General features: G+C 33.7%; 1 protein-coding gene across 10 annotated transcripts; it reads right to left on the bottom strand.

The window, feature by feature from the left end:
• Positions 1 to 415: 415 nt before the first annotated feature.
• LOC106753089 (probable DNA replication complex GINS protein PSF1) lies at positions 416 to 9,743 on the bottom strand. Of its 10 annotated transcripts, XM_022777375.1 has the most exons (10): positions 9,436 to 9,743; positions 7,069 to 7,118; positions 5,255 to 5,391; positions 4,247 to 4,334; positions 4,054 to 4,157; positions 2,288 to 2,355; positions 1,998 to 2,111; positions 1,730 to 1,892; positions 688 to 840; positions 416 to 602 (listed from the first exon to the last, which is right to left on the bottom strand). In XM_022777375.1, the coding sequence occupies exons 5-10, from the start codon at positions 4,126 to 4,128 to the stop codon at positions 576 to 578; spliced, it is 600 nt and encodes a 199-aa protein (XP_022633096.1). In that variant the 5' UTR covers positions 4,129 to 4,157; positions 4,247 to 4,334; positions 5,255 to 5,391; positions 7,069 to 7,118; positions 9,436 to 9,743; the 3' UTR covers positions 416 to 575. The 10 variants fall into 10 exon arrangements, with proteins under 10 accessions (XP_022633096.1, XP_022633098.1, XP_022633094.1 ...); XM_022777377.1 differs by lacking the exon at positions 7,069 to 7,118 and having other exon boundaries at positions 9,460 to 9,743; XM_022777373.1 differs by lacking the exon at positions 7,069 to 7,118 and having other exon boundaries at positions 4,251 to 4,334.
• Between the last annotated feature and the right edge of the window lie 14,267 nt (positions 9,744 to 24,010).

The raw sequence follows: 24,010 nt of genomic DNA on the forward strand, positions 1-24,010 counted from the left end.
CTAACATCGTTAATATATTTAAATAAAGTGATTAAAGTGAGTAAGTAATAAATGATTAAATATCACAACATTATACAAACATTTTCTACATTAAAAAATTATATACATGAGTCATACGCATATTTTATAATTAATAACATTATAAACTATGCAATTCAAAATATACATTATATTTTTTAATTTCATAGTTCTAAATGAATTACGTAAGTTAGTACATGTATAAATTTTTAAATTTGAAGTTACGAAATCTAAAAATTCTATATTACATAATCGATAGTACATTTTCAAATTATATAATATAGGATGCATTTATAAACTACGTAATCTAAATATATTTCAATCCCAATTTATGTAATTTAAATGCAATTCGAATTATTATTCAAAATGCATTTTTGCATTAGTATAATTCAAAATACATTTTTTTTAATTTGGAAATATATTTTAAAACATAAATAAATGAAGTTTTGATCCATTTTCTTAATCTAAATTAAAAAAATTTGAAAATATTACATAATCCGTATCAACTTTGGAATGGCCTTCTCATATACATATCCTCTTGGTAAAAGTCTACAAGGTCAACCAGATAGTTCCTCCATTTGGCCCTGTTGATATTTCAGAAAACAGGAAAAATTAGATTGCATTTCAAACCATAATGCTATCTAAATCTTTAGGTGCAAGACACTTAACCCGTGAGATAAATTGCTCAGCATCAGTTCGCTTCAGAAGATGCATTGAATGGCAAGCAAAATTTGCAGTCTTATCATCACTAAGCAGAATGCCGTCTCCAATGTCATCAAGAACCCTTACTTTGATGTAAGGATCTTTTGGTGGTACCATATCCTATTAAAATGCAGATTTTATGAGTGAAAACATAGTACTTTACGGCATGGTAAGAATCCAGATTCATGAATCGTTGAACAATTTTTTGAATGGGAAATCATAATTGTGGATGGAATTATAAGATTCAAATACAATGAAAAATCACTTTAAATATATTATATAGATTATATGTAGTCTTCGACATAACAATTTAAACTGGAAATTGATCAAAACAGCTTTAGCAGAAATCATACAGAATAAAACTAGTAGTTTATGTAAGTTTGTGAAGTCTTTATTTTAGAAAAATATAAACAAAACAAGTAAATAGCTAAATAGAGTACCTGCATTGAATGAATGAGTGACAAATGCAGGTGGAATAATCAAATAATTTCATAAGGGTTCTTCCAGATTTCTTCACTTAAAAACCTACGGTCACGTGACCTCAGTTGTTTTCATGAAAATTGGTGAAAAAGTAAAAACTAAGAGAATGTTGAACAATGATAGGGAATTACATTTAGATCCATTAAGCATGGTTCTTAACCACCAAGATTACTATCAACCAATTTCTCCTATTCATTCTGCAAAAATGCTTAAGGTGCACGTAACAAGTACCTTGCTTATATTATTAGGGCAATAACTAAATTCATTTCCGAGCCAAACATGGAATTAAAAAGAGGGATAGTTATTTAGCACAACGAAAAGAAGTTCCGTATCAATCAAAATCACGTGCACCCGGAGGAAATTACTTAACAAGGCATTTGATTACAGACAGCAAATCTTAGAAACTATGGCCATGCACGTGTGTAACTGAACTCTGTATATCTCTTATATGTGTATTCATGTGGATGTGCTCCTGTGTGTGTGTGGAAGAACAGAATTAAAGCGGGGGAGAGGGAGAGGAAGAGGTTACCACAGTCAGATCAACCATCACTTTGGACATATAATATTTCAATGCTGCAGAATGCTTCTTGAAATATTCTCCCTCCGCATGAGAAAGCTTCGCTTCAATTTCTTGAGGAAGCACATGCCCTATCTTCCATAATAAGTTCCGTATAATTTCTGCTCGATTGTACCTACATAGAGACAAGTTATAGAATCTCAGAATGCAGATAGATTACAAAATACAGTAATAACAATAACTATGCTCGATGGTAAATAGCATTTCAAGAGATACTTACACATAAGCCATTAGGCAACGTTTATTTCGGACTAAAGTAAGATGATGGATAAGAGCTCCGTAATAATCTGCATTTCTTACTGTTTGGATATCCAAACGTTCTTCCTCCATCTTCCTGTTTACACAGAACAGCACATGCACAAATGGGATAAGATAATGCAACGAAAAGTGATGTTCAAGCAAAAATAGAATGCGAGTTCATCATCCCTTGCTTCACTTTGTATGAAATAGCACCCTCCAATGTAGAAAAGGGGGACACAAAAAAGAAACAGGACAGCACATTGATGTTACCTTATCAGGGACTGCAGTTCAAGGAGATGTTGACTGCATTCTGCAACTACTTGTTGAACCAAGTCACTCTACAAGAGTATTGGCAAAATAATCAACAAAAGTATGCACATAGCCTTAACAATATAACGTAGGTACTGAGTTACAAACCCACGGGAAAATATCTATGATAGATAAATAAGTGTAAAGAAAATCAAAGAATCAAATAGCAATATCATACATAAAAAATACTTCATCAAGGATGATTATGTCATAGACTGAAACTTAATGACTCCCAATAGACCAAAGTAATTTCTAACACACTGGAAAATATAGATAAATAAGAGTAGAGAAAATCAAGGAATCAATTAGCAGTATCATACATAAAAGATACTTCATCAAGGACTGAAACATAATGACTCCCAATAGACCAAAATAACTTCTGACAGCAATTAGGGTAGCTTCTCCAAGCCCTTTTACTCCCCTTCAGAGTGGGGTCGGTTGGGGGGTGGAGAGATGTGTGAAAATGATAGAAATGATTGAGAAATTTAAAAAGGGACCTAACACAAGCAGATAATGAATTTAAGAAAAAAGATTTCATATGTGAAATAGCTACTTGAATTCTGAATCAAAACAAAAAGATCTTATCCATGCAAACAATTCTCAAGGTTGTCGACTTGCCATAGCATTCAGAGTTGAATTACACTGACTAACCCGAACTTTTGACGCAGCAAAGAATCACAGACAGCATTTAAATCAAAAGAAAGTAAATTAGATCGAGATACTGCCAGGTACAAAGCCAAAGGGAAAACTTAAGAAGAATTAAAACATCCTCGGTTAGGTTAATGTGATACATTCTCGTTACAGAAATTGCCATCACCAAGCATCAGTAACATTGGCTGCCATTACATACAACTACAAATCTCTGGATGCATAAAACTCAAACTTGGTTCGTGCAAGCTTTTCCAAATTTATTCCAAAACTTAATAAGAAAATATATCATACACACAAGAGTACCAATTTTAGAATTTGGAGTTAAGGTCAAACTTTATCTGACAAAACTAGTTAGTAAGGTGAAAACTACCCGAGCTTTATGAGCTCTAGGTATGGTCTGTTAAGTACCTCTAGACAAGTTTACCCAAAGAAACTCTTAAGTCATATCTCTAGTCTACGAAACTAGATCCCTACCTTTGAGACTGCAATTAAAAGCAACCCACAAAGAAACTCCCACTAAGGCAGACTAGGGGTGTGTTACGAAACCACAGGACAAGTAATAAAATAAGAGGAAAAGAGAATAAAGAAAAGATCACTGATCCTGTTTCATTGAAATAAAGGCAAAAACAGAAGGAATAACCCTACTGTCCAGAGCTACGCTCCTTAAGAGACCCAAAACGGTACTCTCCACTCTTAATTTTGTTAAAAACAGAATATCCACCCCCACACACTCCTCTAACCTATAAAGGTAACAACCAAAAGGGAAATCTTCTAGGATTCCCCCTTTCTCTCTCTCTAACTAATTCTGCTACATGTCCCCCTCAGCCCCTTTTATTTTTTTCTCCTAATATAAACTTGTCCCGTTTCCTTTGCTGCTCTGTTTCTTTGTTCAATATATTTTCTGGCCCAATAGATAGTTGGGCTGTATCAGGGAGTCTGCAATTAAAGCAGCTTTCTAACATACCTGCTGATAATGTAATGTGTTTTCCACTATACAAGGTGGTTCCAACATAACCCAACAATTGTAGAAAATAAATATAAGAATAACCTACTAAAAAGTGAAGAAGTGGACTTACATTGAATGACACAAGCTGGCCCTTATCTCCGCTTGCAAATTCTTTCACAAGTTGGCAAGCTGTTCTCCCATACATGTTCAAAGTTCAAACTACCACTAGACAGCCTTGAAAACAGAAAAGAATAAAATTGACAAGTAATACTGTAAACATCACAGATAGAATACAAAAATTGTCAGCCAACATAAATGTGTACCAACACTTAGATGGCAGCCAAGCTCATTTACTCATTGACAAGCCACGGACCAATCAAGGAGTTCAAGCAAGCTACATCATTCAGCAAGCTATCCATACAAAAACATATCATGTTTCTCAATAAAATTTACAAAGTGGGAATGCAAACCATAAACATCTTTCGTATAATACAATGGCAACAAAAATTAGAATTGCTATCACATTGCAAAGCTAAAAAAATGGTACCACTCGATACCATTCAAATAACAGAACATATTTTATACCAAACCAACGAAAATAACAAAATAGACACACATTTTCTGCATTAAAGAAAATTAAATGCCAAAGCAACTCACTGATCTCTGCTTCCTTCACTATGAACCTTTGTCAAATCTCAGTTACCTTAATGATAAAGGAGGTTCCATACATAATAATGGTGAAGTTGTTCTTCGATCATGGTTTACCTAAATTCAGTGAACAAATATGTCCATGGTGACAATCTAAATTCAACTAAACCTTTTACTTAGTGACTTGAGACAAAACTTTTGCTTAAGTAAATGCAATACTTAGTAAATAAAGCATATGTTGAAAAGGGATGGGTTGACAAAACATGCAAGGTGTGCAAAAAGGACACCGGGGCCAACGAAAAGCAAGTAGACAACTTTGGAAGAGATGCTCAGGTTGCATGTTTAGAGAAGTTCAAATCAGGGAAAAAACACATTTTTTCATATAGTGTTGGAAGTCCCACATCGACTCTATTATGCCATTTCATAAATCCACATTTGGGACATGGGCATCGAATTGTATCTCCAATAGCCCCATTCTCAAAAGCAAAATTTAAGAATTTTTCTAAACCAATAGAGTATTCAATTGTATTTCGAGGCTTAGCAATCCAAGATTTATCCATTCAAAAATATTCATAAACAAAATGAAATATACTACCACATCAAAAAGATAATATTCATGGAATATACAAACAAAGATTGAATTAATAAATAAAATGCTTCCAAATGAAATTGAATGTACTAACCTTGAGAACTGTGAGATTCCAAAGTTTGATGGCAGTCAAATAATAGAACAACACAGTAACACAGTAATAACACAATGTCTTCCAAGCTTAGTTGTAACACCAGCTTATCAATAAGCACGTTTGTATCTGTGAACTACCTACAAAGTGGTTTAGGAGAAAAGCTGAAACTATAAGCTTACATTGCATTACTTGTAATTGGTGGTAAGCTTTAGAGTAATAGGTTTAGAGGGTAAAAACTCATCCCAAAATAATCAAAATATTGAGATTTTTCAAGTTATAAAAAGCTAGTTTATTCCTTAAAAAAAAAAGAGATTTAAGTGTCCATTTTTCTTTTATATCATGCATAGTTTTCCAGAATTATACCTTGACTTAAAAAACTAAATAACCAATTATATATTAAAAAAAGAATCCATAAACATTGCACCACCTATTGTACCATGCGTTAGTTTTTTCAACAAATTATGGATTCAATCATTTTGACCAACATAAATATGCCACTGCTCCAAGACTTATTCATGTCTAGCGATAACTTTTTTTTTTAAAACCATATAAGAGAAATAATTTTATATGCACTAAAACACCAACTTTTCCTCACTATTCCATTATATTTTTTCAGTAACCCGGTTTCAATACCCAGGCAATAACCAATACAATCACCACCATACTTAAAGAACCTAACAGGTATATAAAATTATATGGCTCGAATAAATGAACAACATACCTTATTATATCACAGTACAACAACACAAGCATTCAAGCCTTACAATTTATATTAGCGAATTAAAGCCAAGTGAAACCACAAAATTTTCAAATAGCAAATCAATATACAATAAAAAGCAATGGTTCTCTAGTACAGTTATAAAAGAAAGAGAGATTCCAATATTTTGAACTGTAGGTAATTACATAAGGGAACAGGACAATTGTCCTCATAGGCTGCCATGTTGGCCACTGTAAATGAGGAGTTAGAATAAGAGATCTCTTTCACCAGAAAATCATAACTACAACTACTGAGAATTGGATTTTTATCCATACAAGCAATCTCAAAGTAGGGATAGCCACAAAATGATTCCTGTTAAAAAGAAATCCAGAAAGGATACTTAATGGTCGGGCCATCTCCACAACTTTTAGGTGTGCAGGCCTTAAATTTTGGATTAGAAGATAAAACAGTGGTAGCAAAGAAGAAGATTGTGGTAATAATACATAGTTGAGGCTTAATGTAATGGAAGAAGATTGGAAGGATTATTTGGTTCTGGGAATTTGGAAACAATGAAGAGGAGAGAAGAGAAGAGTATTAGTGTGGAGTGTAAGGCTGACATTTAGAAGAAACTTCAAAGTCGTTGGTAGGTGTGTAGTGTGGAAATTCATACACGAATACATGCTACTATTTTATAATGGGGTTTATGATTGAAGCTTGAAAATATAGATGAAAACAAAACAAAAGTTCAAGCAATAGATTGCAGGCTTAATTTTTTGTAGTTATATAACAAGCATCAACACAAATGGAATGCCAATGAGGATGAAAATCACATCATCTCCAGTAATGGTGAAACCACTATGACACTGCAGGTGGATAAATAAATCAACAAAATAAGTGATGAAAGCAGAAAATGATGTCCATGATGGTGAAAGACGTGTTGGACCACAAAAGAAAGAAAACATCTACATTTACAAATGCAATCAACAACTCTGTTCAAAACTAAAATCACAATTATACCCTTAATGGCTTACAAGATTGAACAACTGAATGATGATGATGTTTCAACTTAAAGGAGTGATTATAATATAAACTTATGATTATGATTTTTCAATTGTACTTCGCCTGGTTTGTCACTGAAGGAACCCATATTGCCAATCCAACAGCTCCCTAAGGGCAAGATTCACAAAGACAACTATGAGAACAATAAAATATAAGCAATTTTCACTACAATTAAAAGATGACCAATTCAAAAGTTAAGGGAGATGGGAAATTGCTGTTCCGGAATTCATTATCTGTAATGCAATATGAAACTTCCAGAATTATAGAATTCAAGTTTCTTTTCTCTTAAGTTTGATTTTAATAATTGGATTTCTTGGTAAGCATAATTTGAATGTTGACGTTTGTTTTTTTTTTGCAGATAAGATCAAGTGATATTGTATGGATGGATGTTTTTCTTCACATGGTTAAAGATAATAATACTTCACGTGTAATTGACAAAACAAGACAGCTAAGAAAAACAATAGCAAAGGTAATGAAGGAAGCTAGCACTCAAATTGAGACCTTAGAATGGTTCTAGAGCAGATTAAAAAGCAATAAAATGGACCAAAAACAATTTGCAGATATGAACATGCTGCAGTAGTAGAATTTTAACAAGCTATCAGTTTCTTGTTATATGAACTAGGCAAATGATTGAATGTTAATATGACACTGCACCTATTCAGTCACAGTCCTTCTCTTTTGATTTTCTATTTTAGTAGATATCAAATTACTAGAAACATTAATCAAAAGTGCTCAAATTGGGTTTCGACATTTTAGGGATGTTAACTACAGCACCAACGTGTTATGAACTTTTGTCTTTTGTTCTAACGACACAAGTTTTCATACTTTATTCACATAATTTAAGTTGTACATTTGTCCATTGAAAGTAATTAGGGAATATCGGCCAACAACTATACAAAAGGAATTGAGGGTGAAAATGTGAAAGGATTATAAATGAGATAAATTACAGCTTCACATAATATGCAGAAAAGAAAATGAAGCATTTGGTGTGCCAAATTTCCACGGGTTGGAAAAGAGTGGGAGTAGTAAAATCTCTTTTCCACTAACTTAAGCATCAAAATGTCATTTATTGCAAAGAAGGTTATACAAATTTGTACAGAGTGAAGAGAGGTTACCAAAATATCATCGCTACATTTATTATGATATATTATCATAATAAATCATTATTTTATTACAAAATTATCACTAGTGAATATATTATGATATATGAATTTTATCCATCACAATAGTCTGTCATGAAATCTTATTTTTCCATTAATAGATACTTATATCAAATCATTATAATTTAAAAATGTAGTTATATTTTTTTGACATTTTGGATTTTTTTAACACAAAATAAGTAAAAAAAATGAATTTTTTTTTCGTTTTTAGCACATAAAAACTGAAAATTATTTTAACATCTAAGAGTGAAAAGCAAAAACATATTCGAAAATAAAAATGCAGATATGCAAATGGAGTCAAGAAACTGAAGTGACGATAATTATACACAGGAAATGAAGATGAACTGAAAATTAATCACTTTTTTATTCGTCGCCTAGCCAAGCTTATTTTAACCTTTTCAACTTTTCAACCTACCTTTTCCCACTCATTGGTTAATCACCGCGACCTCTATTCAAATCTCTCCAACAAACAAATTACTTTATCACTCAAATCTAATACTACTTTTGGACGGTACAATTTTACTTTGCCTAACTCTTTTTCAAACAACAAATCAATGTTTTATTACCCGTTTTCTCAACATTTGAAGCCCTTTTCATCTTTAGACAGCTGAAACTAAGAACAGTTAAGTTAAGAATGTCATTCCTACATAACGGTTTTTCGTATGAACGTAGATTTTGCTGACTTGCTTCCTCGCAGATCGCAGAAATTAATTTTCATTGCACAGTCCAGTACTGGAAATTATTAGTTACTTGGTTTGAAAAAAATTAATTATAATTGGGACATTCGATTATTCATGTTTGAAAAATCAATCATCAATCGGAACAACATTAATTATTGGAAGGGATACTTTTAGACACTAATATATTCTCCTCTCTTACAGTGATGAATTTCCTTTATACAAGATTCAGAATCGTTTTTCTTTCTTCCATACCTCGTGTTATTTCCTTTCCCTTTTTTCCCCTTGCATATAACATGAAAACAAAGTCACTGGCGAACCAAAACAAATCATCAATAGTTAATTTTCAGGCGTGCATTAACCCTAAATTATATATAAATTTAGTTAGAGAATAATCCCAAAAATGATTTATTCATCTACTAAGAAAAACTCTTTAAAAATGACCGAACAGAGCACACACCACACAATTATCAAAAGCATTTTCAAATCAAAAGGAATGTTTATAAATTCAAAGCAAGAACCTTATAGTGCACCATCGATGTCGGGGCAGAAGAGGGTTCAGAAAAATAATAGGTTGAAGAATTAAACCTGGCCGCGAGTTAGCTTGCGCACCTGGCCTGGCAACCCCACTTTGCTGAACTTGGACGGCGACCACATTTTGCTCAACCTAGCCGACGATCACACAAAATAGAATGTGAGTTGCTATGAGTGGAACGAAAGCATTGGACGACGAAACTGAAGTAAAAATTGGGGGTTGAGATTTGGGGAGAAATAGGAAGAGATATTTTGGAGTGGTCTGAAAGTTGGGAGCAAGGGTTTGGTGAAGAAGTTAAACTCCCACTTAGATTATAGGAAAAAGGAAGCAAGGGTTAAAGGGAAAAACGGGGGGAAATTTTTGGAAAATATGAAGTTAGTGGGAAGGTTGAAACTTTTTAATTAGGGAGGTTATAAATCTCTTAAAAAATTTAAAACCCCTACAATTACTAACAATAAGATCATTCATTATAATGATTTTAAATGATGTTTATTTGTAAAGGGCTTTTATAACCTTTATAAAATAATTTCTATTATTTGATACTTTTTTTTAGTACGTTTTGCAAAGTTAATCAATCCCATCATAATCTAAGAGTATCTAGACAACAATGACAACATAAAAACCAAAACTTTACAAACAAAAAATCCAAAGAATACACAAACTCCACAAAAAATGCAATGAGGGTGGAGGAGGATTTCACAAAGAAGAAATAGCAAAGAAGAAGAAGAAACTATGGTTCTTTCGTCAAAAAGAAATGAAGGTCATTGTGAAACTTTCTTGAATATTAACTCTAGACAAAATTTTAGGCTTAATAACTAAGAGCTAAAAACTCTGACTTCAGTGAAAAACTTGAAATTTTGGTGAATTTTTATGTTTCTATTCTTTAATTTTCTTAACAATTAAGGCTTATACTTCTTCTCTAGGATAAAGTAGTTAAAAAAGGAGAATTTTGAAATTTTAGAAATTCTCTCTAAATTTTAAAGAAACCAAAACATAAAGAATAATACACTTTATTTTTTTAAGAACTCGACCTATAAGTTCATGAAATTTTTTAAATTGTGATCAAATGTGTTTTGTTTACTCTAAAACCAAAACATATAAAACAATTTTAAAAGTTAAAACTACATTAGTTAAAAGTCAAAACTACATTAGTCAAAACTACTCTCCTAATATGTGTAATCAGTGCATGATTATACATGCATGAGTTGGTTCAACATTATAATTTGTAATACACAGAAGTTCATAACCACAACAATGGTGTGATCAAAATCCATGTGTTCATTAGCAAGAGTACTAAAGAGTAAATTGCTAAGAGAAGCAATAAATTGTTTAATAATAGAAATAAGACACATGATAGGATAAATAACTAAAATTTGTTGGATTATAATTTAAGTCCCAAACAAGTATAGGCTAAAGCAATAAGTAATTTATTATTTATGAAACAAAGTTTATACTAGATACTGTTCTTAAGAAAATTTCTTATTGTGGACAAGTTAGAAACTCATTTCTATCCTTATTGAATGTTCATTTCTATGCTAACGTTTGATTACAAACATTAAAGATAACTTTAGAAAGTTTGAATAAAAAAAATAAAGAATCATACTTGGATACTCTGAAATATAAAAAGCCTATTGAATTTATAACTCTGGGATGATAATAGTAGAAAAGGCTATTTGACTCAAATTCTATGACAACAAATTTCATAAGGAATTATCACGGTGATGATATTTTCTGTAACATTGATCAAGGAAAAAAAAATAAGGATAATGATATTTTAACAACTTTTTTTAATAACTTTTTTATAACAGGATATGTGTTATCATTTTATTAGTCTGTTTAAATTTATTTCAAAAATATATTTAAAACAGATCAATCATAAACTGCACGTATGTATTGTAAAAAAGTTTTCAAAAAAAATTATTAAAAACACTTTTTCTAAAAAATAAAAAGAAATCGCAAAAAAATTATTTTAAAGTAAATATTCTAACCGAAAAGTGAGAGCCAATAAACAAAAGTGTTTAAATGAAAAGAGGCAATTTCCTAAAGTTTTCATAGAAGATCCAACCGAGTATGAGACAATGATATCTCTACTTCCAAGTAAACTTATATTTCATATCTTAGTTTGGCCAAAGACCCTCTATTAAGCATTAGATAACTAGGTTTGGTTAGAAATAATTTACAAATGTAACATGAAATAACAACATTAACTCCCAAGGATAATACAGTCACACCCTAATTTAACTATATGATCACTATATATATAAATCCTATAAGTCCTATTTTTTTAAAAAAAATCTCCTATAAATCGTTATATATATATATATATATATATATATATATATATATATATATATATATATATATATATATATATATATATATATGTTTCGGTCGGGAAATATCTCCGAGTCCTCCTGCACACTTTCCTTACGAACCGTCCGTCTTTTTCCTGTCTATACTTGGTGTTGTCGCTCTCTTGGTTGAGCTTGGCCGGGTACCTGTAAAGTATACTCCGACACTCAAGTCAGTACTGATTCTCAAGGTTAGAGATAGAGAGAGAGTGAAATAAATGTGCATTCAATGTAACTACCTACCTTTTACCTTTAACTCTTATTTATAGTTTTTCCTATGGGCCAATGATTAGTGTGAACTTAATCAGGGCCCAATTGCAGGCCTGTTGAGGCTAATCTAATCTTACCTTAATCAGGAGTTGCTTATGACACTTTGGTTTGTGAGCGTCGACGACCGGACCTTCGACGGTCGTCCATATGGTGTAACAAGAAAAGATTTGACGCTGGTCGTCTTAATGGCGTGGTGAGCATGGAGGGTGTCGGACTACCTTTGCGGTGATGAACTCCATGTGAATTCTTCAAAGTCTCTTTTGGCCCGGTTTGTGCCTGGCTATGAGTATTGACAGTCATGCAGACGCTATGACAGAGTGAGGTTCGTTGTCTGGGTCATACACGTTTCACGACGACAAAGTGAGGTTCATGATGGCCGGTTTGTGCCCGACCATGACTATCAGTCATGCGTTGGCGGGGCTTGATGAGAATTCTTCAAAGTTTTTCTTCCAAACAGAGGTTATCTCGGCCACCGAGACCGAACTCCAGCGTGGTGTTCTCCCAGGGTGAGGCCTACCGCCCGTTCTGGTTATCCCTTTGGTCGTTTGTCGGCCTCTTGTCATCGTGGAACGTCCGTTTGCATCCACCACCCTGAGTCAGCAACCATCTGTGATCCCTAGCTCCTTATCTGGTGTCCTGACTCTCGTAGGTCGTCCGTCTGTTCCTGCGGTTACGCAGGTATCGACCAGGTTCTATCTCCTGATCCTCGGATGGTTGTGTGAACGGTCTATATGTAGACCTTTCAGTGTTGTCCGGTCCCTACCGTACAATATATATATATATATATATATATATATATATATATATATATATTCGTTACCATTTAAGCTTTTAAGTTAAATTTGTAATAAGAAAAATAAAGTTCACGCTCGTAGGATATTATATTATTGATTCTAAACATAAGCATTTAATAGTTATATCATCTCATCCAAATCCTTAAACTAATTTAATGTTTACGGAATCTGTTAACGTGTTCATTTTAACTAGATTTTATATAAATCCATGGCTATAAAATTTAAGTTTTTTTTTCTAAGTATTAACATTTACACCTTACATTTAATAAACTTTTCATAAGTAATCGAGTAAATATTCAGTAAACCTTTCTATACATTTTATATATATAAAAAAAAATTGTATGAATAAGTGATTGTCAACATAATCAATTATATAGCTTGATAATTTAGTAAGTTGTGAACTATTGAACTTATTTAGAATTTAGAAAGGTCGAAACACGTAATTACAGGAGAACAAAACGACGGGCTGAACGCGAAAATCTGAAAAGCAGAGAAGAAGCAATAATTTCGGCTTCTTTCTAGCCAAACACTTCCTCAGTGCCCAGACGCGTTTTCACAACACTATAAATACTACCACCCTCTTTTCATTCTTCCATCACATAATAAAAGAGAAAACCTCACTGCACCTTCAACACTTGTTTCTTCCTTCTCTTTCTTTCTGCACTTTCTGTAGCCATGGCATCTCAAGCATTCTCCGTCAACTTCTTCCTCGTTGCTCTCATCGCAGCACTTTTCTTCGCCGTGGCCACCGCTGAAGAATTGTCTCCGGCCCCGGCACCGGGACCTGATGCTGGAGCAGGCGCTTCCTTGTCAAGCTCTATGGCCGTGATTGGAGCTTGGATTGTGGTTTCAATGTTCGCGATATTGAAGCAGTGAGTTTATTTGAACGGTGATCTGATTGCAATTGTGTGTTATGGAAAGAGAGAAAGAGATTACGATTTGATGTAAACTGAACCATTCATTGTAGGTGTCGGTGAGATGTAAGAGGGATTTCTAATTCCTTTTATCTTTCATCCATTTTTTTCATTCATCTATTAATATAAATTTATTAATTCTTTATAATTAATCATTATTCTCTCTTCATTTTTATATTTATTTACTCTATATAATTAAAATGGTTTATGTCTTATAATTAATAATTATATAAAATCACTAATAACATTAAAATATCATTAAGAATGTTTATTGCAATCTTTATCGATGAATAAAATTATAGCCATTACAGGTAATTTCATTACAGCTGTGCGCTGCAGCTTCCTTAGCTACTCTAAGCCACTGTGGCATTTCAAAGCTAATGCATCTCTTGCCTTAATATGTTGAAAATTTATTATTCGACGCTCACTTTTTTATTTTATTTCATTTTTCAATTCTTTTTAAGGGTTAAATATGTTTTTAGTATATGTGTTATCAAGTGATTTTGAGTTTAGTCTCTCTTTCAAAATATGATACATTTTAGTTTTTTAGAAATTTTGATTATAGTTCTCCAAAACTAATACCATTAAAAATTAACTAATGTGATTAACGGTTGAGTGACACGGAATTTTTTTTTTGGACTGAGTCAGAGTTTGTGACTTTTTTGCCTCTCTCTCCTTCCTCCCTTACATCCATCTTCCACCAACCTTCCACCAACCTCTCTTCACCCTCTGCAACATCATCTTTCTTAATAATGGAAACAGCCACACCACCGCTACTACCCTTTTCATTCATTTATTATATTTTTACTTTAAACTTCACTTTATGTATTTATGGTCAAATGTAAATCCTTCGTTCCTTTTTTTCTTTGCAACTATTAGCTTCAATTTCAATAAGATGTAAAGTAATGATTTTACAGATTGGCCCTTAGCAGGTTTTGAACACGGTTCACCTACACCCACATATTGATTATTATTGTTATCATTATTTCCATTGATGGCTTTCGGTGTCTTCGTTCTCCTCAAGCTCATCTTGCAGCTCCTTCACTTGCTTCTGCAAATCCTTTACCATGTAACCTCAGTTTTTTCTTTTTTATTTCTATTGAATTATGAAGGATTAATCTCACCGATAAACGGGTGGGTTTACCATCTTTGGCTTCTACTGTATGTATAAATATGAATGGTGGATGGAAGTGATGCATACTGTACAGAATCGTGATCCACGAGTTCTTTTGAGCAGAGTAGTGAAGAGAGATGAACTGGTTTTCGTGGCTTTCCTGGGCTTGAGCCATCTCTGGTGTACGAGTATGGTCTTACTTTTGCTCACAACGAGCCATCTCTGGTCGATGGGATTAGAGCCAATGGGATCTGGAGAAGCATGAAGGTGGGTTTTGCAAACGACGACGAGGAGAGTGTTAATTACTTTTTTTGAAGAGGGTGGAGAGAGGTTGGGTGAAAGATGGAAGATAAAGAGGAAGGAGAGAGAGACCGAAAAGTTCACAAATTCAGTGAAAAAAAAAATTGTCACTGTTAGCCACGTGAGTTAATTTTTAAAGGTGTTAGTTTTGGAGGACTAAAATCAAAGTTTCTTTAAGATGGAGGATTAAAGTGTACCATATTTTGAAAAAGGAACTAAACTCAAAATTGTTTGATAGTACAGGGACTAAAAACATATTTAACCCTCTTTTTAATAATAAAATGTTATATTTAACAAATAAAAAAAAATTTAAAATAAAATGATAATAATAATAATAATAATAATTCGTTGTTGTTAAATGGTAATATAACAAAAATATAGTGTCAACGTTTTGCCGTAATTATAAATTTATAATATAAGCTAATTATATAAATGAGATATAAGTTTTGGCCTTTTTTTTTTTTTTAAAAGAATCAAATTGATATGATCAGATTACTATGTTTCCAAACCAAAGATTACATCCATTTTCTGATCACACTTCTCATTAGGACAGGGTATCACGTTCCAGTACATATTTTTGTTTGGCGAATATATTCTTACATCAGGTAACTTGATGAAAAATGGTTTCAATTCACTACAAGTAACATGATCATTGGGCTTATGGGTAAGTGAGCTCATAATTGATGTGATTCAAGTGAAGGTCCATGGTCAGGAAAACACTTTTATAAATATTATTTTAATAATATTTTGATTTCACTTTTGACTTGAATCTCTAATTTAGAAGATTAACTTAGCATCAAAGAATCTTCTACAAGTACTAGAGCTGTCAAAATAGGTCATAACCCCCAGGCCAATTCGGTCTACCACGAGTTCGGGCCGGGTTGGGTTTGAAAAAAAAAGACTTTTTTTATGCAGGTCAAATTTCAACTCGGCTCATTTAAACCTGGCTCATACGGGTTGAACCCGTGGTGGGCCGGATTGGCCCACCAACCCACTTACCTAATTTTATTTTATTAAAATTTAATTTTAATTTTATAAAAAGATATTTATTATTTCTTTTTTGCTTGAAAAATTATTTAAGTTTCCTATTTTCAAAATTAATTAAACAACCATGAGAGTGAATTTTGAGAGTGAAATTTGTTTAGATTTGAATTATAGAAAGTTTGTAATTTTTTTTATTTTAAAAAAATTGTAATTAAGTGAGCTAGTGAGCCAACTCGTTTATCCAGCAAGCCGTGGTGGATCGGGTCAGGTTCGAATTTTTCTGACTCTCTAATAAATGAACTGAGTTAGGTTGACTCACTAAGTGACCAACCCCGAAGTGGACCGGGTCACGTTACTCGTTTTGACAACTCTAAACACCCCACTAGTAGAAGACAAAAGAGACTTCGAGAACGAGTAAGAGAAATACATGGAGGTGGAAAAGATTTTGCAAGATACATTCGGTTTTGTAGGTATAATTTTTTATTTGTTAAGCTCATATTATAATATTTAAGAATAAAATTTATAGCTATTATTCATACAATATTTTGAAAATAATCGGTGTTAATGATTTTTCCTTATATATATGTTAGACTCCAAACAAAGTTATAAGGGATTCAATTTTCTTAATTGTGCATCTTTAAAAACTTCATTGAGAGAGATAATTCTACTTCGATTAGGAAGATCAGTCTCATGGTTTTAATACTATAGCAACAAAATAAGTTAATTAATTAATTAAGAAATGAAAAATAAACAATTTTGGAAATTCAATATTAAATTGAAAAAGTAAAACATTTTATTTTAATTTTATTAATATGCTACTGTATGTCTATTTATATACAATCCAAGATTTAATAATAAAAACATATATTTTTTTATAACATTTTACTAAAATACCCTCACAATTAATAAATTAAATCAAGAATGAGATAATTAGGATGGTTAAACCGTTAAGTAATATGTTAATTTATAAGAGAGTAAATTAGAAAAGAAAAATATAAAGTGAAAAAATACATTATGTTAAGAGATAGCATTATCTATACATGCAATATATAGAACACTAAATTTTTTATTTTATGTATTTAAGTGATAATAATAGTCACTCTTATGAAACTATATTGTTTTTTCAAAGGTTAGATTTAAAAAAATTCTATTTATTTAAAGAATGGCTTTCTACATGAAATCCTCAACCATTAATTTTATCTGTATGATAATATATATTTTTATAATGAAAGCGAAATTCAGAAAAATAAACTATATAAGTACAGAACGAAATGAAAATTTAGACTCAATGTTCAGTGCTTGAAGATGGCGACGGGCATTGAAACCAAAATGGAAGCTCCAACCACGGCCAGAGTGTTTGCAACAGATCCCATGACTCTTGCAGCCTTGGCTGCTTCGGGAGCTTCGGCGGTGGCTGTGGGGCCACTGCTGACTACGGCACCGGCAGCTTTTCCTGCACTATCGGTTGTGGGAGCCGCCGCTGTCGGAGATACAGCGGCTGTGGCGGTGGAGGCAGTGGCGGAGGCAGCAACGAAGAAAAGCACGAGAAGGAGAACGACGGCGAAGGAGGTGAAGGAGATTCGTTGGGATGCCATCGTGAATAGAGAAAAAGAGAATGAATGTTTTTGAGCGGTGTTAGGGTTTTATTTATTTATTTATTTTTTTGGTTTTTCTGAAGAGAAAGGGAGGGAGGAAGGTATTTACAGTGATGACAGAATGATGTTTGAGGGAATGAACGGTGGTGAGTTAGAGATGGTTGTTTCCATGTCCATCTTTTCAGTTTCTTCTTAACTTTTTAGGGTTTTATTCATACGATATGCAATAAAAGAGGAGGTTCCACTCATTCTCCTTTTACACTAACAAATCCAAACGATTAGTTTCTATCACAAAATATTTGGTTCAATTAATTCAATAAGAAGATTAAAGCACAAATTAAAATTAAAATTAGAAAACTAATTTTTGAACTTTTAAAGACTTGAAAACTTTTTCTGAATATACTTTGACACGTCATGGTGGCAAATCCATCTAGGGGTTTATAAATTGGTGTAATGGTTAGCAATTTGGGTCACTTATATGTATAATTAAATGTTAAATGTGTTAGGGTCATTATATTATATTAGTCAATTTTATAAAGTGATCTAATTGAGATAAATATGGCTAAAGATATATTGTCATGAAAGGTATATTGTGTAGAGACCAACAATAATTATAATTTGTTGAAGGGGCCAAATTGTAATTATTGAAACTAAAGAATATTAACCGCCAGAGGTTATTTAAGAGGTCATGGTCCCCATCTGTGAGCACAACTATTCATTCCTGTTTCTTTCTCTTTATCCCCATCAGAAGAGAAAATCTAGAGGGAACTAAAGGTGCTCTACAGAAGGAAGATCATAGACTAATTCAAGTTTATCAGAAGAGTCAATTCAGGTTCATTAATTGTTCCCAATGTCTTCAGGTACGCTTCCGCTCCATTATTATAGAAATATTGGGAACTGTTTTGATTGAAGAATTTAATGCATGTGGTTTATTGTTCTTTATTGTGAATCTCTGAATCATAAATTCTAACAGTAATATGATTGATTAATATTTGACATGCCATTCAAATTAATTATTTTTTATTTTATTACTAGATTTTAGGCTTCGATTTTACAAATAACAAAGGTTATAAGGTACACAATTTTCTTTTTCCTTCTGGGAATCTTTGTGAACGTCACTATCACTATTCTAACATCCTTACTGCTGCATCTTTTACTGTCATCGTCGCACTACCTTAGTTTCTTGTTTTCATTTGTTAACACCCAATTTCGTCCAAATAAATAAAATCTACACTATAACTAGAGCCGTCAAAATAGGTCACAACCCGCGAGCAAACTCGACTCACCACGGGTTCGGGCCGGGTTGGGTATAAAAAAATTGAATTTTTTTTATGCGAGTCAGATTTCAACCCGGCTCATGCGGGTTGAACCCGTTGTGGGCCGGGTTGACCCACCAACCCACCTACCTAATTTTATTTTTTTAATTTATTATTTTATTTATGAAACCCTAAAAAATAAAATACTTTCTTCACTCATTGTGTATACCAAAAAAGTAACATCTACTCTCACAAATCACTCTCACGGAACTTGCTCTCATTTATAGTGTTGTCATTCTCACTTCTTCACTGAAATTCTTCAAGGAGCAGATTTTTGTATGTTTTTTGTGTTTGTGTTTTTGATGATATTTGGATTATATTGTACTTTTTATTATTATTTTGAACTGTCTTCAGTTTAACATCATTTTTTGGGAGTGAAATTTGTTTAAATTTGAATATAGAAAGTTTGTAATTATGTTATTTAAAAAAAACTCTAATTAAATGGGCTAGTGAGCCAACCCGTTTACCTACCAACCCATGGTGGGTCGAGCCAGGTTCATATTTTTCTGGCTCGCTAATATATGAGCTGGGTTGGGTTGGCTCACTAAGTGACCAACCCGTGGTGGGTCGGGCCGGGTCGAGCTGAGTTACCCGTTTTGACAGCTCTAACTATAACCAACATAATGTCTTTAATTTTCATCTTTCCCCTATCTCCTCCTTGTCCTACACTTTAATGTTGTGCTCACATTATTCTCCCCCCTCTCATTATTATTCCTTTCGTTAATGACTCTCTTTTTCTCCCTCTCGTTGGTAATCATTTTCTTTCTCATAGAGGTCACTCTTATAGAGACCATTCTCACTCTTGCAGACCCTTAGTACTCTAACAATTTCTCTCACTGATGTTGGGTTTAGAGTTTGGATGTATTTCCTATCTCGAGGGCACTCTATAGGTTTCAGTCTTCACTGTAGTGGTCTCGTCATTATCCTTCGTTGTTGTCTTCTTCCTCTCTTTCACTTCGTTTCGCTTCTTCCCCACTCTCACTTCGTTTTGCTTCTTCCAATTTCTAGGTTAGGGATTCTAATTTATGAAATTAGTTATTCGATAGCATATGATTACTTGGTTGGTTTTATGTCTATTGATTTATGAAATCATCTATCAAACACAACAATGGAGACGCAAAGGAAGCGAAGTTGGAGTGAATTGCAACAAAGGTGATAAAGGTTTAAAGGTAACGAGCAAAGGTAGAGTTAGGATTTCATGAAATATTTGGGAGTGAGACTTTCTAGGTTGGTTGTATCTCGAACCAATATTGGAAGATAAAACTTTCTATATAACCAATATATATTAAAAAAAAAACCTTTCTTGTACTAGTGAAAAGAAAATGTAAATTTAGGAATTTTAAGAAAATATTTTAAATAAGTAAAACAATAGAATTTGAAATTCACTCCAAAAAGAAAGTAAATTGAAATTTAATAACTAGTCACTTCTAAGGATGTCAAAGTGAGCCAATCTGACTCACTCGAGTTGGCTAATCATAGGTTGAGCTAAAAAAAGGGTTAACTTAACCCAACTTACGTTATGGTGAGCCAGAAATTTTTGTAACTCGGCTTGACCCACCACAAGTTAGTGGATTAGTGGATTGGCTCACTTATGAACGTTTTATTTTTGTATTTTATTTTATATATTTATTATAGTACAATAAAAGTGGATTGACTCAATTTAATTTTTATATTGGTGGAAACAAATATAGTAATTGAAAATTAAAGTATTAATATATATAACTTGGCAAATAAGTAAATTAAACATCTAAACTATTTAAATATTATTGAATCATATTTTGTACTTAAAAAGATCAAATTGTGAGCCTATATAATTACAACTAGTAAATAATTATAATAGAAATACTTATAAAAAAATGTAAAATACTAATAAAGTGTTGGTGGTGGTGGATTACAAGTGAACTCACCTTCAACCTGACTCAAACCCCTTTAACTCTTGGGTTAAGTGAGTTAGGCTCACTTCATCACACATTTAAAAAAACTAAAATTTATCCAACCTAACTCGAGTCAAATCCATGGTGAGCCAGGTTGACTTATGCGTTAGAACCCATTTTCACATCTTTGGTAACTTCCTTTCTATTACAAGTATCAATTTGACCCATGGATTATGGATAAGCCCCAACCAACTCTTAAATAGGCCCTTATTTTATTGGCCCACCAAATGAGAGACCTCAAAACCCCCTAACCGATGACTTGGGCCTAAGTCCAAACAAAATTCAATGGCTCATTTGGCATGGCTAAAAAGCTACAGGAGGAACTTGAAGATATGTCTAAAGACATCAAAATTTTGTATATTAAGCTCAAAGCTCAATTGGCAGTTGGTGAACCAAGGAAAGCACATTTGAGCCCATGAAGCCCATTCTAGCTATGGACTCATCACACGCCCAATGTCCTAAGGTGTGCACCCAACCTCCATGGAGAGTTACCACTTTTAGAATCCACAACTATAATAAAAGATGAAAAAGAGAAACAAAATAAACAACAATATAATTTTACCAAAGAAAAGAAAATCATATAACTCTATCCCCAAGAAAAACAAATAACACTCCTGAAAAAAGAAAAAACAATTACAAGCAAAAGCTTTAAGAAAAATATCATTTTTCTCAATTTTTTTTTCAAGCACTAAAACAAAAAATAAAATAAAAGAAAAGGAAGATTTTGATTTGTTGAACTAAGAAAACACTGTTTCTTTTATAATAGAAAGTAAGCATCAAATTAAATTCTCTCCAAAACTTCTCTTCCCACGAAGGAACACATTTTGTATACAACTGTCATTTTATTTTGTCTCCAGGGTTCTTCGTTCCCTCCATCTCAATTCTATTTTGAAAATGTTAATTTTGTTTCCTTCCTCTTTCCCCATTAAGTTCCTCCACATAAATTAATAAAGTAATTTAATCCCTAACAATAATATATAGATATATTTTATTGTCTCACATTTCACACCTCACCTCAGGAACTCAAATCCCATAATTTGTTGAAGCGTTAGAATGGTACTACACTCTTCCTCCCAACTCAGTAGATTGTTTTGGCATTATCACTACTTTATTCAGGAAGCAATACGCGATCATTTGAAAGCAAGAGGTAACCCCAGCAGAACTTGTTAACCTCAAACAAGAGAAAGACGAGAACCTTAGGGCATTCATGCAAAAATACAACGAGACAGCATGACGAGTGAAAGGCGTCGACCATACATTTATCATCAGCAATCTGCCCAATACGATGGAAGAACTCCAGGAATATCTGTACGCTAAACCACCCAATACGATGGAAGAACTCCAGGAAAGAATGACCAAGTTCATTCGAATGAAAGACCAGAGAAATTCCCGAAAGAAGCAACAATTGGATATCCTCACAACTGGAAACAAAAAAGAAACAAATGGCCTCGCGAAGGAGATCTGGGTCAAAGGCCTCCTCGAAGGTACCTACCCGTACCCTTGGGTCCCCGATATGATCGCTACACAAATATCAACACATCAAGGGAAAAAGTACTTGAAAGAGCTCTGCAGACCAATCTTACTAACCTCAGAAAGCGGCCTTCACCCAGAGACGCAGACGAAACCAAGATCTGCCGATTTCATGAAAACTAGGGACACACCACGGAAGAATGCCTAGTACTCAAAGACGAGTTAGAAAGGCTTATCCGAGCCGGATACCTCCGACAATTCGTAAAAGAACAGGCAAACCAAAAAAGACGCTCTCCTAGGAAGGAAACAGTATGCGGAAGTCCCGAACGGTCATATAGAAGGAACGATCGTGAGAGAGATCGTTCCCGAAGTCGCCCCCGAGAACAAGAACATGATAGATCGGTTAAAGGTCATATTGATACCATTTTTGGAGGTTTTGCTGGAGGAGGAGCCTCATCCTCGGCCCGAAAAAGACATCTGAAAGTCGCAATCCCTTATCCATGCCGGACATTACGACCACCGATGCGCACTTCCACGCCCAGACCCGACTAGGATGATCCCATGCTTATCACTGCCCATATAGTGTTATACGACGTTAGTAAAGTCCTGATCGACCAAGGAAGCTCAGTTAACATATTCTACTAGGCGACATTCCAAAAGATGGAATTGTCAGAAGATATAATAGCCCCGTTTAACGAACAGATAGTAGGGTTTGTAGGAGAAAGAGAAGACACCCGAGGATACCTAGACCTAAGGACTCGGCTGGGAACAGGTGGATAAACGAAAGAGTTGAGAGTACGATTCTTATTGGTGGTGGCAAATACTTCCTATAACGCTCTCCTTGGACGACCCTGTTTGAATGCTTTTAGGGCGATCGTATCTACCCCATTTAACAATGAAGTTCCCGTCAGAAAGAGATATCATATGCACAGTAAAGGTAGATCAGAAAACGACACGACAATGTTACGTCGTCGGCTTAAAAAATTGCCTCTTACGTCTCCAAAAGAGGGTCTAGGAGGCCGAAAACAATAATGGTCGACCTAGACCCTAGAATCAATACAGACGACCGAATCCAACCCCAAGGGGATGTGAAGCCGTTCGTGTTGGGCAAGAACGAGGCACAAAAGACCACCATTGGTGCCGATCTTGAGCCAGATGATTAGCGCAACCTGATCGAACTATTAAAAGCCAACGCCGCACTATTCATATGGAGTGTCGTAGACATGTGATAATGCTAATTCTTACCATTATTTAAGCATAATTTTAGTAGCAAAATCAACTCCTTTATAGCTTGTAACTTGCTTAATCCTCTTCTTTTGTCTTGTTTTCTTAATAAGTGTGTTTTAGGCTACATTGATGTAACTTCATCACTAATCCCATTATTTTGCAGTTAATAATATGCTTGGAATAATCTACAACAATGTAGAGAACTGAACCAGCCACAAAAGCAAGCAAATCTGCAGAAAAACCAGAAAAAGATGTTGTCCAGCAGAGTCAGGCTCGGGCGCCCTTTTTTGGGGGCGCTTGAGCGCCACTGTGTCAGGTGTCAGAAAGCTGGTTTTGTGCACCATTTGACTGTCGCGCAC

The sequence above is a fragment of the Vigna radiata genome, unplaced genomic scaffold, assembly GCF_000741045.1.
Source record: "Vigna radiata var. radiata cultivar VC1973A unplaced genomic scaffold, Vradiata_ver6 scaffold_91, whole genome shotgun sequence".
NCBI lineage: Eukaryota > Viridiplantae > Streptophyta > Magnoliopsida > Fabales > Fabaceae > Vigna > Vigna radiata.